The 14,444-nt window shown below is 51.1% G+C and overlaps 1 protein-coding gene across 3 annotated transcripts in view; it reads right to left on the reverse strand.

Moving 5' to 3' along the window:
- Positions 1-1,820: 1,820 nt before the first annotated feature.
- The window catches only part of LOC108938619 (multiple C2 and transmembrane domain-containing protein 1-like), a 118,805-nt gene continuing 106,181 nt past the window's right edge, over positions 1,821-14,444 (reverse strand). For all 3 annotated transcript variants that reach the window (XM_029259469.1, XM_029259468.1, XM_029259467.1), the window contains 4 exons: positions 10,558-10,667; positions 9,703-9,812; positions 8,836-8,933; positions 1,821-3,016 (listed from right to left, as the gene is read on the reverse strand). In XM_029259469.1, the coding sequence (XP_029115302.1) occupies positions 2,945-3,016; positions 8,836-8,933; positions 9,703-9,812; positions 10,558-10,667 (390 nt within the window). In that variant the 3' untranslated portion in view covers positions 1,821-2,944. The remainder of the gene's footprint in view (positions 3,017-8,835; positions 8,934-9,702; positions 9,813-10,557; positions 10,668-14,444) is intronic.

Raw genomic sequence — 14,444 nt, forward strand, 5'->3', positions numbered from 1 at the left:
ACACAGCAGAGAAAGAGCACATCGGAAAGAAAGCACCGTGAAACTTCAGTCACGAGGCTAAATATGACCACACGTGATATGAAAAATATTTATTTATTTTTTTCAAAATCAACAGACACACAAGCACATTTTGTTTGCTGAATTTGATTAGACTCATTCCCAGTTATTATCATCACTTCCTGTACTTTGCCCTCACAGCAGCAGGCTGCTGCTCAGGAACGTGACGCTGATGTCAGACAACACTGCAGATATACGGAGCTCTAAGCGGATAGGAAAGCGTACGCTTGTACATCATGTCGCGCACATGAGCATTCGCGAGCATAGAAAATCTTTAAAAATTAAGGTATTTACAAGACAAAAAACCATAAATTAAAAGGCTCATACAGGGCTACAGCTGCAGTACATACATTAGAGTGACGGTACCATCCCGCACAGGGGTCCTTTGTCTTTGTCTTTACTCAAAATACTCACTTTGGTTTTCTTTTTTTGCAAATAAGCATTCATAAAACAAGACCTTCAGGATGCAAGACCACGGACAAAACAGTTATTTATTTTTAAAAAATGTGAAACATACATACACACATATTTAAATATGTACCTTTTGACAAGTACAAAATGCAGAATGTCCTGTAAGCGATGGCAACTGTTGACATTGACGTGTTCACATCACGGAGCAAATGTTCATTCCAAATATCTGGTAAAATCTGGTCTGGAAACTCGCTCATCACACCAATGTCTGCTAAGAAAATGTATCTGCTGATATGCTAGAATATGAAGGTGCTGCAACCTCTGATTTTGAAGAACAGTAATGGAAGCCTGCTGGCACGTAACCTCCGCTGTGATCTCTCAGCAGACAGTCTGAGAGAAGCCTGAGCGATCCCCTCCAGACAGCAGTGTGACCTCACATATGGATGGATCAAAGGAGGACAGTGTGGAGAAGCAGGGAGGGATGGAAAAGCAGAGCAGAAAAAAAAAAAAAAAAAAAAAACAAGCCCTTATTTCTTCTAAAGCGACAGCCCGTTACCCTGCCGTTCGGCCAAAGCCCCCCAGCGAGCTCCTCGCCTTGCTGCTGGCCTGTCTCACCGACGTTCCCCTCGTGAAGCTCAGCGCCAGTTTGCGCCACTCGGGCTCTCCAACATTTTCCCCGAGTTAAAAAGTGGCACAGCTCAGTCTGGCAGCTACGCGATGACAAGCAGGTCAGTTCACTGACACCGCAGTGCGATTCACTCGGATCAACGCGCGCTCAGAGGTGAAACAAGATTGCCGGATGCGACTTTTCTCTCCTCGTGCCACAACAAACCGTGGTCATAACGCTCATTTTAAGGGGACGCTTGAGCAAGTCAGACCTTCTTAAAGACGAATCCTTGTCAACGCCGAACCCGGGGGATCTGGCCGGTTGTCATGCATAGGCCCTGGAAGCACTGATAGGAATTTCACCTGAAAGAATCTCCACTCATTGAGCATGAAAATGACTAGATGGGACATCATGGTGGCCTTTACAACATGAGCTCGTAGAGGACTGAGTAAATGTCACTCCCAAGACATCAATGCTCTTATGTGCATCTTCTGGAACAGCACGCCTCAGTTTTCCGTCTAAAGACTTCCCTTCAGAACGACAGTAAAATCAAGGTGCCACGTTGGCCCAGCGGGTAGCGCTGCCTCCTCACGGCGCCTGGGCTGTTTGGATCTTGCTGTGACTCCTTGTCAGTGTGTGTGGAGTTTGTATGTTCTCCCGTGTTTGTGTGTATTTCTCCGGGCGCTCTAATTTCCTCTCACAGTCCAAAGATGTGCGTTTGAGGCTATTTGGCAACTCTAAATTGCCCACAGTGTGTGCATGAGTGCCTGGCTACCCTGTGATGGACTGGCGTCCCGCCCAGGGTGTACACCTCCAAACCTAGTGCCCGGTGATTCCAGGACAGGCTCTCCACCGCCGCAACCCCGACAGGGACGAGCGGTTAACGTAAGTAAGCGAAAGGCCGAGCTCAAAATCACAAAGTGGCGAGTTGAAACACGTGAGGCGCTACTCTCCTCTGCCCAGGTCGGACGGGGAAGGCCAAGAGAAGCTGGTGGACGCGCAATAAACGGAAATATACCGAACTTGTCGCAACCGCACTCCCGCAGCGAAACAAGCGCGAACTTAACCGCTCTTTGTACGTTCACAGGACACCTCAGTTGTTTCAGAATTACAGCTACCCCTTTAATTTTTTTTTTCTCCACAATTGCACTTGGTTTCCTTTCCTTTTATTCGGATGCGCTTGGAGGTGTTACCACATTGCGTGCTCCAGTGTATACGCGCCAAAAGTCCAAACCGCTTAAATAACTAGCTTTGTGTTTTGTGTATTTTTTCGTTTCACTTCTGATATCTGCCAATTAGTGGCACACAGCGAACGGCAACAACCTTATTCTGTCAACGGTGTGTTGGTGGAGCGCTCTTAAAGAGCATGGTTAAAATCCATAGTGAGAGCTCTTTCGGCTCTGAAAGCACACCCACGGTGATTCATACGATCTAGACCTTTTCTAGCGCGACTCGAGGAAATGTCATTCCGCTAGCAAGCGCACGCTGCGGAAGACGGCGAAACATTTGTATGGGTGGTTAGTCACACCAACGTGTTTTAGCACGTAATTCCAACTCCTCAGAGTAACCTTTCAAGCGGGCACTGTGATTTTGAAGCCATCCGGACGATTAGGCGAGAAGTTTCAAATTGTTCTTTTGCTTCTGAAAGGGGTCAAGTACCAGCACCGTTCTCCCACTCGGCAGAAGTAAACAACGGTAAACACAAAAATGCTAACACTCGAAACTGTTTTATACAGCGATAATTGCATTTTCGGAATCGGGACACAGTTTAAAAAAGGAAAACGGAGAAGGTCATGGAAGGCAGAAGAGGAGAGGGAGCGTGTGGAGTCCGGCCAGGCCCCGTCGCTAGCGCTCCGCGCAGGAAGTGGGCTACCCCGGATTGTTTTTCTTTTTCTTACTCGGGCTGTGACCGGGATCCGCTTTCAGCTCTCGGTACTGCACCTGTTAAAACACACAGAGACACAGAGACACAGAGAACGACACGAGGCTAAGTCAGGTGGACGGGACGGCCTGGGAACCCTTCAGCTCTTCCTCCAGCTGCGGCAGAGGCCAGGCTGGGAAGCGACCGGACGAACAGATGGGGCGGGGGAGGAGAGCACGGGAAGGCCGGGGGGAACGGGAAGGGCGGCCATCCCGCGTGGATCCCGGGCGGGGGAACAGAGAGGAGCTCCCGCTGGGCCGGCGGCGGAGAGCACGAGAGGCGGGCCAGCGGCGAGTCATCCGGTCAAAACACCGCCGCTGCCTTCTGGGAACCCGGGGAAGGGCAGGGCGTGAGCGGGGTGTACGGCACGTGTCGACGACTGAATCGCGAGCCCCGTGTGCGGCCGCGCTTACCGTGCCGTACGTCGCCGGCAATATCGGCGCTCCGACGCGTTTAGTTCACGAGCGGTATCCGCGCGTTACGGCCCTGCATCGGGCATCGCGCGTCTTGCAGACGGCGGGCGAGAAGACGTGCGGGCGTGCCGCTCGTACGAGGCACCGGCAGGCCAAACGGCAAGAAAGTTGGAGCGCGTTTAAAAGAGCGCAATGCGCAGAGAAAAGAGAGGAGAGACAACAAATACGCCGACGAGCGCGGCGAGAAAACGATCCCGCTCGGCCTCCCCTTCTCAAAATGTCGAGGGCGGAAAACAACACGTCCACGGCACCTTTCATTTGGCAAACTGGAATAAACCGCACGTGTCATGTGGGTCACGAGGGCTACAAGTCTACCTCTGGCAAAGGTCACCAAAATGGCATGCTGGAGATTTGCTCTCCCGCTTGAATTCGTCTGGAGGAGATTTCATTTTAATCCGCTCGCTTCAAAGTTGGCCTGAACGGCACCCTAATTCATGCACCGAGTAACCTTTCCTCTCAAATCTCACATAATTAATGGACATCCGAAAGATAGGTTACTTCATTAGCCATGGATCTCCGAAAAGGCGAGAGAAACAAAAATCCTTCACTTGTTGAGAAGCGCGAGTCAGAACCGGTTTGGATATCCCAGGGCTCAGCAAGGATGACTTAACCTGGAGGAGCCAAGGACGGGGAGGCTGGGGATGAGCGATAAACTGGGGGTGACCGCGCTGAGCTGCAGAATTGGCCGCCTCCCACAGACAACCTGCCCGGGCCAGATTTCACAGTCCTGGGGTGGAAATTTCCACTAAAGCCAGGCTAGCAGACAGAGACTCTGCATGACAATGAAGAGAGGCGCAGGACATGGCTCGCATGCAAGGCTCTCTGCAAAGTCTCTGGAGATGCCTTCAAAGACCGATGGAAACCTTTACTTCCACCAAAGGGTCCAAGATTCAGCAGCAGCCTTGTAAAGAGCAGGTAAAGCCACACGGTATCAGCCCTCCGCGTGCGCAAAAAAGACGCCAGTCGGTGAACGCGGAAGAAGATGGATGCTTTAAAATGCACGCGGTTGATGGCGCGCGGAACTTCGACGCTTCCGACTCGGCGGTTTAGGGCCTTGCGCAGAGACCCAAGACCCCGGAAACCAAGAGACAGAATCCAGGGATTAAAGACCGAGAGCCTCCGCCGCACGCAGAGAAGCTACGGCACGTGCGGCTCGGATGAGCGCGTCACCAAGGACGGAGTCTTCCGAAACTTCGCCCGACGACGACGTCTCACCCGAGCGGATTTTAACGTTCCTGCCGACTACGACAAACTTCACGCGGCTCCATCCGCGCGTCCTCGTACATTCCGCTTTACCGCCTGCACTACGGGGACAGCGACAGACTTGCTGTAATTGTGCTGCCGGGTCAGATTGCGAATCCCCCGCTGAGGGAAACATTAAAACACAGGTCCAATTTTCGTATCTCGTCACCGGCAACATGGCACACTTCTGCTCGGTCTAACTGTACGTAATGAATGTCTGCATGGATATCGTACCTTCAGGAAAGTACTGGAAGCCAGCTCCGGGCAACCCGTCTGTAATGTACCACCTTCGATGCGCTTTCTTGACAGTTTTCGTACCCAAATGTAACGTCCTAATCCTTCGGTCCCATCTTCTACTCAACTGTCTACGGCAGGAGCCCGAGAAGCAGCCAGGAGTCCTCATGACAAGAGCGTATGGGCACTCCTCCAGTTCACAGCCCTGCCAGCTTATGACAATAGCATGTAATTTCTTTTCCCCGCAGTACATCGTTCGAAACCAAAATGCTTTCTCGTATACGGCGTCCGAAAGACACCCAGCGCCAGCGGACGAGTTCCGGTAACGGGTAACAATTTAAGACGCCGCTTCTGTGAAACTCCATCCACGTGACCCGAACGCATTTGAGCAAAGTCGCCCGGCAATTAACAGCAGCTCGGGAAAGTAAGAGCAATACCTGTAAACTTAAAAGTTATTCTACCGAACAATGATTTTTGGCTTCCGCAAAAAACGTTTTCTCACTGATGAAGCGCGCGATCATTTGGATGCGGCCCTACATTGAATTCTTAGGGCGGGAGATTTAAATGACTTTAAAAGAGTGCTTTTTCCCCCCTGTCCTTCGTAACTGAATGGAGAGAAACTGAAATAATTCCTATTATGCACAGGGGATGAATGGCAAACTGGATGTCAGGTTAGGTGTATCTATTGTACGATACTGCATACTTATACTGGATAGAGGTCATCTTTAGAATTTCGTCACTATTGACAGAGCAAATTGCAAACGTGAGAAACATCCAGTTCATAACGTGAAGGCTTTGCAGAAGAGAGTGAGGGAAAATGCAGAATTAAATCTTATCTTTGTTTTAGACGATCATTCGAAATTAACTGAAAATATTCAATATTTTCTTTTACTAACTGTAAGAATATCTCACCAAACTATTTTGTATTTCCTTCCATTACCAGATTGTGCAAGACAAGCTTGGTCGTGCTGCAGTTTAATATTGCAAAGAAAAATCTCCTTTTCAGTCCGGCCGGAGATAAAAATCATCTCATTTGTACCATAAGCAGACGTAAAGACGGGACAAAAGGGAGAAAACAATGCTTTGATCTAAATGAGATGCATTCTATATTTAGTTGGTCCAGTTTATAACGCAGCATTCGGAGTCTCCTAGTAAATTCATACTTCATAAATTAGAATCCTCTCACGGAACAATACAAACGAAAGTTTGAACGTCGAGACCAAGATCGGTATCGGCGTGCGGAAACCTCGCGGAACAACGGAGCGGGAAGAACAATAATAGCTCCATTAAAGAAATATGTCCTTGGAAAGAAGACGTGGAAGCGCCGGAGAAACGGCTGGCGCGCAGCCGAGGTTACGTTACACTTTAGACACAGCGAGCGCCTCGCGCAGCGCTGTTCCGGGAAGCAGGAGGAAGGATGGGACACGACGGAGGGGAGAGGTGCGACTGCAATTTGGAGGGAAGTGGGTGGCACAAAAGCGGAGCCACGGGAGGCTCCGAGTAAAGACCCCGCGAAGCACAAAGGCCGCTCCGCCTCCATTTCCCCGCACTGACAGCGCAACTACAAAACAACCTTTGAAGCGAGCGCTCCGATGGGGTGCCGCATACAGCAGCCTCTCGTTTAGCGGTGTCAACCGACATCCCAGGACTCCACACGGGGAGCGCTTGCTGTCTTCCCCGCTGTTAGGGGGGGGGGGTTTGGCTTGAAGCAGGGGTATGCGGTGGGAGAAGGCAAAAATAAATAAGTAAATGAAAAGCGAACGTTCTTAATGATACTATACGATGCTGTTTGTGTATGTATGAAAAGGGGGAGAAAAGGATCCCGCTTCATCTCCCGCGACTCCTAAGATAGCATTAGGGGTATTAAATGGTAAGAGAAAGGCTCCCACAGACATGAGAATGCAGCTTTCACATGTAGTGCGGAGAGAAAAGGCATGTCAAGGTGAAAGCGGGAGAGGGAACAACTGAGAAAGTTTTACGCGGAGTTTTCAAGGGGCCTCCTCGGCTCGGGGATTGAAACTAATTGCTTGTTTACACGTCCGCGCGTTGAAGAGCGGCGGCAGCGTAGGGCCCCCGCCGGGATCAATGCGCGCGAGAGCGTTTTCGCCGGGCCCGGGCATCGCGCGCGGGGGCGTCCCGCCTCTGACCCGCCGACTCCGGCCGGGGCGCCATAGTGGGTAGTCGCGCTCATACACGCACGCATCCTCGCGGATGACTGACTGACCGTCGTTTGCGGTAGTGTTACGTTTCGCTCCGCACTCGTTCCGGCTGAGCTTCTTTGTTGAGCACAGTACGTAGAGACCAGAACGGTAGCTTTGACGGGCTCCCAATTAGCCAACGCGTCCTATTATTATCTGTTCGTTTCGCTTTTCTTCAAAGTGGCTAAGAGTGTTACGATGGATACCGGGCTACTTACAGGGATTTACCCATTCATACAGCCAGGTAATTTTTACGCTATCGATTCAGGGTAAGCACCCTGGTCAAGGGTACCGCAGCAGGAAGGTTGCTTGCAGTGGAACAGCTCTAACTGCTGCGCTACCTGCTACCCACATATAGGTGTCACGGAAAAGTCTGTATATTATCACGCGCAACGAAGACGCGTGGAGAAGAAAACTCGGATGGCCTCCGATGACAGTGAACGTTCTGCGAGGTCGCTACAAAAATCAACAATTCAAACAGCTCCGAAAGATGTGAGAAATGAAGCCGGGCTCCTCGAAACACAAAGCGCGGAGGGAAGGGCAACGCGAGCGGCCCGGCCCTCGTCATTTGTCTCGCAAAGAGATCGTCCGGCGCGATCATTTGAAGACCAGCGTGCGTCCGGTGTCGGCCCCAAGCCCCGTCTCCACGGCCGGCGCTACCAGCGAACGCAGAGAGAAGGCTGGAGGTGGCGGTGGATGTGGGGAGGCTCCGAGAGAGAGGTCCCGCGCGCTGCGTGGCGGTGCCTCTCTGCAGCTGCTCGCCACATCATGAACCTGAGGGGCCAACCTGGTGGGGCCCCTAACCGGAGCAGGTGTAGGGTCCCTGGCCTGCTCCGGACACCCGCTCATTAGGGCTGCTTTAAAGCCATCCGGCCGGCACAAGGTGTGTGAACCAGAGCCCCTGGGTGCAAAGGCACCTTGTGCTAATGTGAGCGGGCAGCCTGCCGCAGTAATGGCCGTGTAAAAGGCTGGCAGGAGCCATCGGGGCCCAGGGATTACGACCTTGTAAAGATCAAAACGGCCACGGCCAGCGGCTGATCAAAGGCGGTCGCGGTGGAGCTCATGCGGCAGCAGGTCGTCCCAGAATTAGACCCCTGCTTCACCCTGCTGTGGCGTTACAGCCGGATAGGGGGGGAATAAGGGGCACAGCTAGTTACCTTCACTGGGGAACACGGGCACTTAATTGGCTTGGAATCGCCAGCGTGCTACAGTGGACGTCGAGACACGCGAGCGCTTCGTAAAGCCCCTTACGCTCCGAACAAGTCTGGTTCTTTTTAAATAAAACCATGTTCTAGGCACCATACAGAAAATTGGGCTGTGATCATTTACACCAGCGAGCATGAAATCACAGCACGCGGCTGTAAATGAAACACGCGTTTATGTTTAACATTCGAGCGACTGTTAGAACCCTCATCGAAACACGGCACCTGTCGAAAAAAAAAAAACGACGCTCCGTTTCGCGCGAAAATCTTCCATCCAATCATAATTTCTCACACGACAGATGCGGGACAACATAAGTTCATAATGCACTCGCACTTCTCTTTGTCGCAAAGGTTCGCGTTGGTCGTGAAAGAGACTTAAGCTGCCAAGTGTGGCGACGGAGATGCCGCGGGAGGGGGTCGAGGTGAGCTGGAGTGGGCTGATAGCGAGGCCCGGCCAGCGCGTATTAAAGGGAGATGAAAGCGCACCTACCACTTGCACGTCGGATGGAACCCGGGAGAGGAAGTCCAGCAGCTCGTTGTTATCGATTGTGTAGGGGTCGCGCAGCTTCTTGGTGAATTTATTCACACCTGCCAGGGGAGCAGAGCGTGCAGTTAGGGTCTCGCCGAGTGCCAGTAAGTGCACTCTGTGGGGATTACAGGAGGCTGCCGCCCGCGTCCTTCACCATCAAAGGCCTCTCTGAAATCAGCCTTCTCCCGTCGAAGGCAAGGCTACCATTATACTTGTAAGCGCACGTGATTTTGCCCTGCGAGAAGGACCGGAGTTCAAACAGAGATGAGGTGGACGGAGCGTCTTTCTCTTTGTGTTTGATCTCCGCTCAGCTGTTACGAGACTCTCCCCCGCGCGACCGGTGGGCCCACGCTTTACGAACGGCGCCTGAGAGTGACGCGTGCTTCACGAAGCCGCTTATTAGCGTTCTGCTGAACAGCGTATGTGCCGTTGCACGTATGTCGCCCTTCGTGTCAAGGTGTGGGACAACATAGAAAAAAAATAAATAAATAACGGCAAACCACAAAATAGTGCACTTTTGCTTTACGCGGTCTATTCTGGTCCAAAGCCAGCGGTGCCGTGAGCTTTGGAATTACCTCTCAATTAGTATAAGGAGAAAAAAGTGCGGGGACAACCTGCCGGTACAATGACTTCAGCGAGACAATTAAAAACTTTGGTTTAAAGGACACTCCAGGAATCTTCAGAGGGATTCTCGATTTCAGCGGTTAGAACGTAGACGTTAACTACGTAAAGACGCTTCTTAAATCGCACGGGCCACACCGATGAGAAAAGAGCGCGAGCGAGCAGAAGAATGCTATTAATGTTATTAGTAAGACGTGCTCTGCTTACCCCAGGCCAGAACTATGTATCTGAGGGGGACGAAGTAGGCGAGCAGGGTGGCGCCGCACAGCGCCACAATGGCGAGCCAGCTCAGGAAAGGCACGGTCCAGTTGAAAGTACTGCGGGGGAACAGGGAGGTAGAGAGCACTGCGGTCAGAGCATCTCGGAGCAGAGGGAGCGGGGGACCGCGTGACCCCCGCGCCGACCGTGGGAAACCCGGCGCCGCCTAGAAAGCGCGAGAGGCGAGCTGGGGTCCACGGTTCAGCGCAACGGGGCTTGGCGCGTCCACGCAGCGGGAAGGCTTCGCTCGCGCTCGGACCGCGCTTTCTGCCCGTGCAGCCAGCAGCTTCCCAGAGGTCGGCGCCCTCTTCGGAACACAGGTACGGTATTAGTGTCCGCTCCAAAAGCCACGGTGTGGGCGGTGCTCTGAGCGCTGGTACACTTCTCAGGCACAGAGCATAGATAATTCATTTTTGAGACCTACAGACACACACTACACGACCTGAGCAAATGCATTATGCAGTGTTATACCATACAGCTTTTATGATAAAAACGGAACACTGGACAGGTGGCTTCAGAGAAGCGTGCAGGGAGAGAAAGAGTTAAGGAACAGAGGTCTGGCAGAAGGATTAAACCAGACGGCTGATGTCACTTCTGTACATTCTTAACCTTAATCGTCTTCGGCAAACATAAAGCTGTCAAACCCAGAGCCGTGTAGGGCGCACTGTCTGCACCACTGTGTGTACTACCAAAGTTTTGTTACTTGCTGAGAGAGTGCCGTTGAGAGGTACGAGTTTTCCGCCCGGAGAACCCGGAGACGTGCGGTCCGGACGCCGCGCCACATCTCCCGACATCCTCACTTACTTCTTGATCCTCTCGGCATAGGAGGCGACGTCGTCCAGAGCGCTCTGTACGCTAGTGCACACGTCCTGGATGGCGTACAGCTTGTGCATGAAGCTCTTCTTCTCGGGGTCCTGCCGGGGCACGCACGCACGCACACAAACACACACACACACACACACACACACACACACACACACACACACAGCCTGCATCAACATTTCACTCCTTATACGTTCCTTTCCAAAAGTAAAAGGCAAATAAAATAACCCCCCGAGCTTTGAATAACTAAAGCATGTCTCATTAGCAGTTGCTCATTTTTTTCAGAAGAAAAAAGAAAGAGTAAATTTGGCAATCGTTCAAATGTCGTTCCGAGGCACATTCAGCAAACATTATTACAGCACGATAAGGTGAGAGTGCCGTCATCGGCAATGCCACCCCATCATCGCCGCCATCAAAAATGCTTCTTTCAGTTTTCGGGAATAAGGACAAAAGCACTGACACTCATTGCCAATAAATGAAAGTTAAACACCGCTGCATAAAAAGTCTTCGAAGGACTGGGACACACACGAGATGAACTGACAGAGCACTTATTAGCAAAATGGGACACGGTGAAACAAAAGGGCCGTGCTGGGGTACGTATGGCGAAAAGGGCATCATCATCTCACTCCTGGACACCTCAGTCCACATACAGCAGGATTGTTCACATCTATTGAGAGTCAAAATTAATTATTACCAATAAAAAAGGAACAGCTGTACTCTATACATACACAAAGAGACATGGGGACATCCGGTCCTTCCAATTTCACAAACCACTTGTCCTAAGCAGGTCCCGGTGCACCAGAGCCTGTCCCAGAAGCACTGGGCACAAGGCGGAGGAGGGTACAGCTTGGACGGGACGCCAGTCCATCACAGGGTAGCCACACAAAAGACGAGTTAGAGTCACTGATTTACCTGAGCTACGTGTCTTTAGGAGGAAACCAGAGCACCCAAAGGAAACCCACACAGACACAGGGAGAGCATGCAAACTCCACACAGACAGAGCAGGGATCGAACCCACGTCCTCTCGCACCACCCAGGTGCTGTGAGACAGCAGCGCTACTCGCTGTGCTTCTGCACATGACATACCTTAAAAAAAAAAAAAAAATAATAATAGTAATAACTATAATAATATCAAGCGCTCACTGTAGAGTTCCTGGTTCCAAAACCTGTGACTTTGCAGCTGAGCAACTTTGTAAGAAAACGGAGCCATAGTACACTGGTACAATTCTATATGTTCAAGCAGCATTTCTGCTAGAAGGCCTTGATAAAAACCTGAAGGCGCTCTGAAAACAAGGTATTTCACAAAGATCCTCCACCGGCAAACCGTAGGAGGTAAAATGCCTTTTAGGGCCTAAATGCTCCTTCTCTGCCTAATCTCTTACAGAAAGTTATCATTTTAACTGGTTTAACGCAAGCCAGCGGGTGCTGTGTACGAACACCCCGTGCACCTGATTTCAAGAAGTCGAGTTGTGGTTCATAAAAGGAGGAAAAAGGTAGAAATCCTACATTTGACAGGGCGATTTGCCACCAGGTCCGCTGCGGGCGGGATGGGGATCAGGCCTGACGGCGGTCCTGATAGTTTCCCCTCTACTGCATATTTCAACATCCTGTGCGGCGACCCAGCTAGACATCCACAGCAGTCGCTCTGTGAACCTGCTCGATATTCCTTCCCCAGCTGACATTTGTCCCTTTTCCCCCTTGTTTGCCATTTATTTGACCGAAAAGAAATATATCCACAGAACGAAAATAACACTTTTTCCATCGAGTTTTGTGAAACCAAATGAAAAATGTGCCAAGCTGGTCTCGTCAGACCGGTGCAAAGGCTGACTACGCTCAGACTCTCTCCCCCTTTTCACTCAGCGTGACCCCGACCGCAATCCCTTCTCCCTGCAGAAGGCACCGTTTGAAAAATGAACCCCGGCGCAGACAATGCCACAACATGCCGTCCTCGAAGCTGCTCAAGACAAATAGATGGAACTAGACAGTCTCCCAGGGTTATTTTTCCTCGCAGATATTTTACATGACTTCCTTCAAAATCCATCTGTTTTGTATTATTGATTAAAACCCAGCTCCTTATGCATGTGTTCCATTGTTGTTCGAAAGGGCTCCGAGGAGAAGCCTTGGAGGGCCATGAGACTGGGCCACATTGTAGGAGAGGAGCGCGAGGGCGGAGGGCTGGGTCATGGGCCGTCGGGAGTCTAAACCATTGCCACATGCCCCTCGACCGTGGGCTGACTCTTATTTCCTGCGTTCGGAAAGTGGCTCTTCTAGGGAGGAGGTTGTAATAATACGGTCAGGAGGAGAAGCTTATTTTCACTGCTTCTCATTCCCATGTATGCCAAGGCAGTCCTACGCATGGCCCACCAGGGGTGGGAGCGAGCCTTTTATAGTGGCCCTCAAATTCCCAGCAGCATCACGCTCTCTCGCGATGTGTCAACATCCTGTGCGCGTTTACTGAAACTCGCATTTCGGAGTAAAGAGCGGCAGAGTGAACCGTCGCACCGAAGCTCGTCACCTGTTCCGTGACAAATCGTACTTGGTTTCCAGAAACACCGACAAGGTCAGGGCCAGTCGAATGCTCCTCTGCAGTCACACGCACATACACACACACGGTTGGAAACCGCCTGTCTTAAGCGGGGTCGTGGCAAACCGGAGCCTAACCCCGGTGGCACAGGGCGCACGGTTGGGGGGGGGGGACACACCTAGGACGGGACTGGCGTCTTGTCTTAGCGGCAGCAGGTACCCTAGCGGTTTGGGTCATGGCCCCTGGCTGCAGAGCCTGTAGGGTTGAATCTGGGCTTCTACCCCGAAGCAACGTACTTACCCACAGTAGCGCCATTAAAAGATACACAGCTGCGTAAATGCATAAATCATGTACCTTAACACTGTAAGTTGCTATGGAGAAAAGTTTCAGCTCAGTGAATAAATGTAAGCGTATTGTGCAAGTCTGTAGTGAATCTTGGAAGCACAGAGGGAGGTTACACCCTGGACCTGACAAGAGTCCCTCACGGGGCAGTCACGTACATGCACTAAACACGACATGAGCGGTTCACGTGAACGATGTGCGTCTTCGGACTCCGAATGGAAAATCCACGCACAGTGTAAGATATCTGAAATGTACATTTACATTTATTTATTTAGCAGACACTTTTCTCAAAAGCAACTTCTAACAAACTCTCTATAGTGTTATGAGCCCACACACCTTATTCACCGTGGTGACTTACACTGCTAAATACACTACTTACAATGGGTCACTCATCCATACATGTATAATTGACATTTAGTTGATACTTTTCTCCAAAGTGACTTACAACATCAATGTATTTACAATTAGTTACCCATTTATACAGCTGGGTAATCATACTGGAGCAATTTGAAAAGTACTACAGGTGGAGATGAAGCTTGAACATACAACCTTTAGGTCCAAAAGCAGTAGGGCTAACCATTATGCTACCAGCTGTGCAATACCTAATGTCAGAACCCACAGGCCAAGAGATGTATGACACAAGCATTACTTTCTACACCGCCCTAAATGACGAACATGCCGAAGAATAGGATGACGTGTGCATCACTACGGCGTTGCACATACTTCTGGCCCCGGTTCTTGTCGGTTCCAGGTAAACCACGAGAAGGATTAGCCTCTCCTGAGCGGCAGCGGGCACTCAGTTCACACACTGATAACTTAATTAACCAGTATTAAAAGGAATCACATCTGCAGGAACCACCCGCAGTGCTGCTATAATGCAACCCTTATTACTGTTAATGCCACCGCCGTCCAGGGGACAAGTGGAGGCAGGTTGGCGAGGCGGCTTCCCCGGCATCGGTCCATTCGCACTCCGCTGGGCACACCGGGGGATCACGCTTCGCCG

The sequence above is a fragment of the Scleropages formosus genome, chromosome 17 (assembly GCF_900964775.1).
Source record: "Scleropages formosus chromosome 17, fSclFor1.1, whole genome shotgun sequence".
In the NCBI taxonomy this organism is placed as follows: Eukaryota; Metazoa; Chordata; class Actinopteri; order Osteoglossiformes; family Osteoglossidae; genus Scleropages; species Scleropages formosus.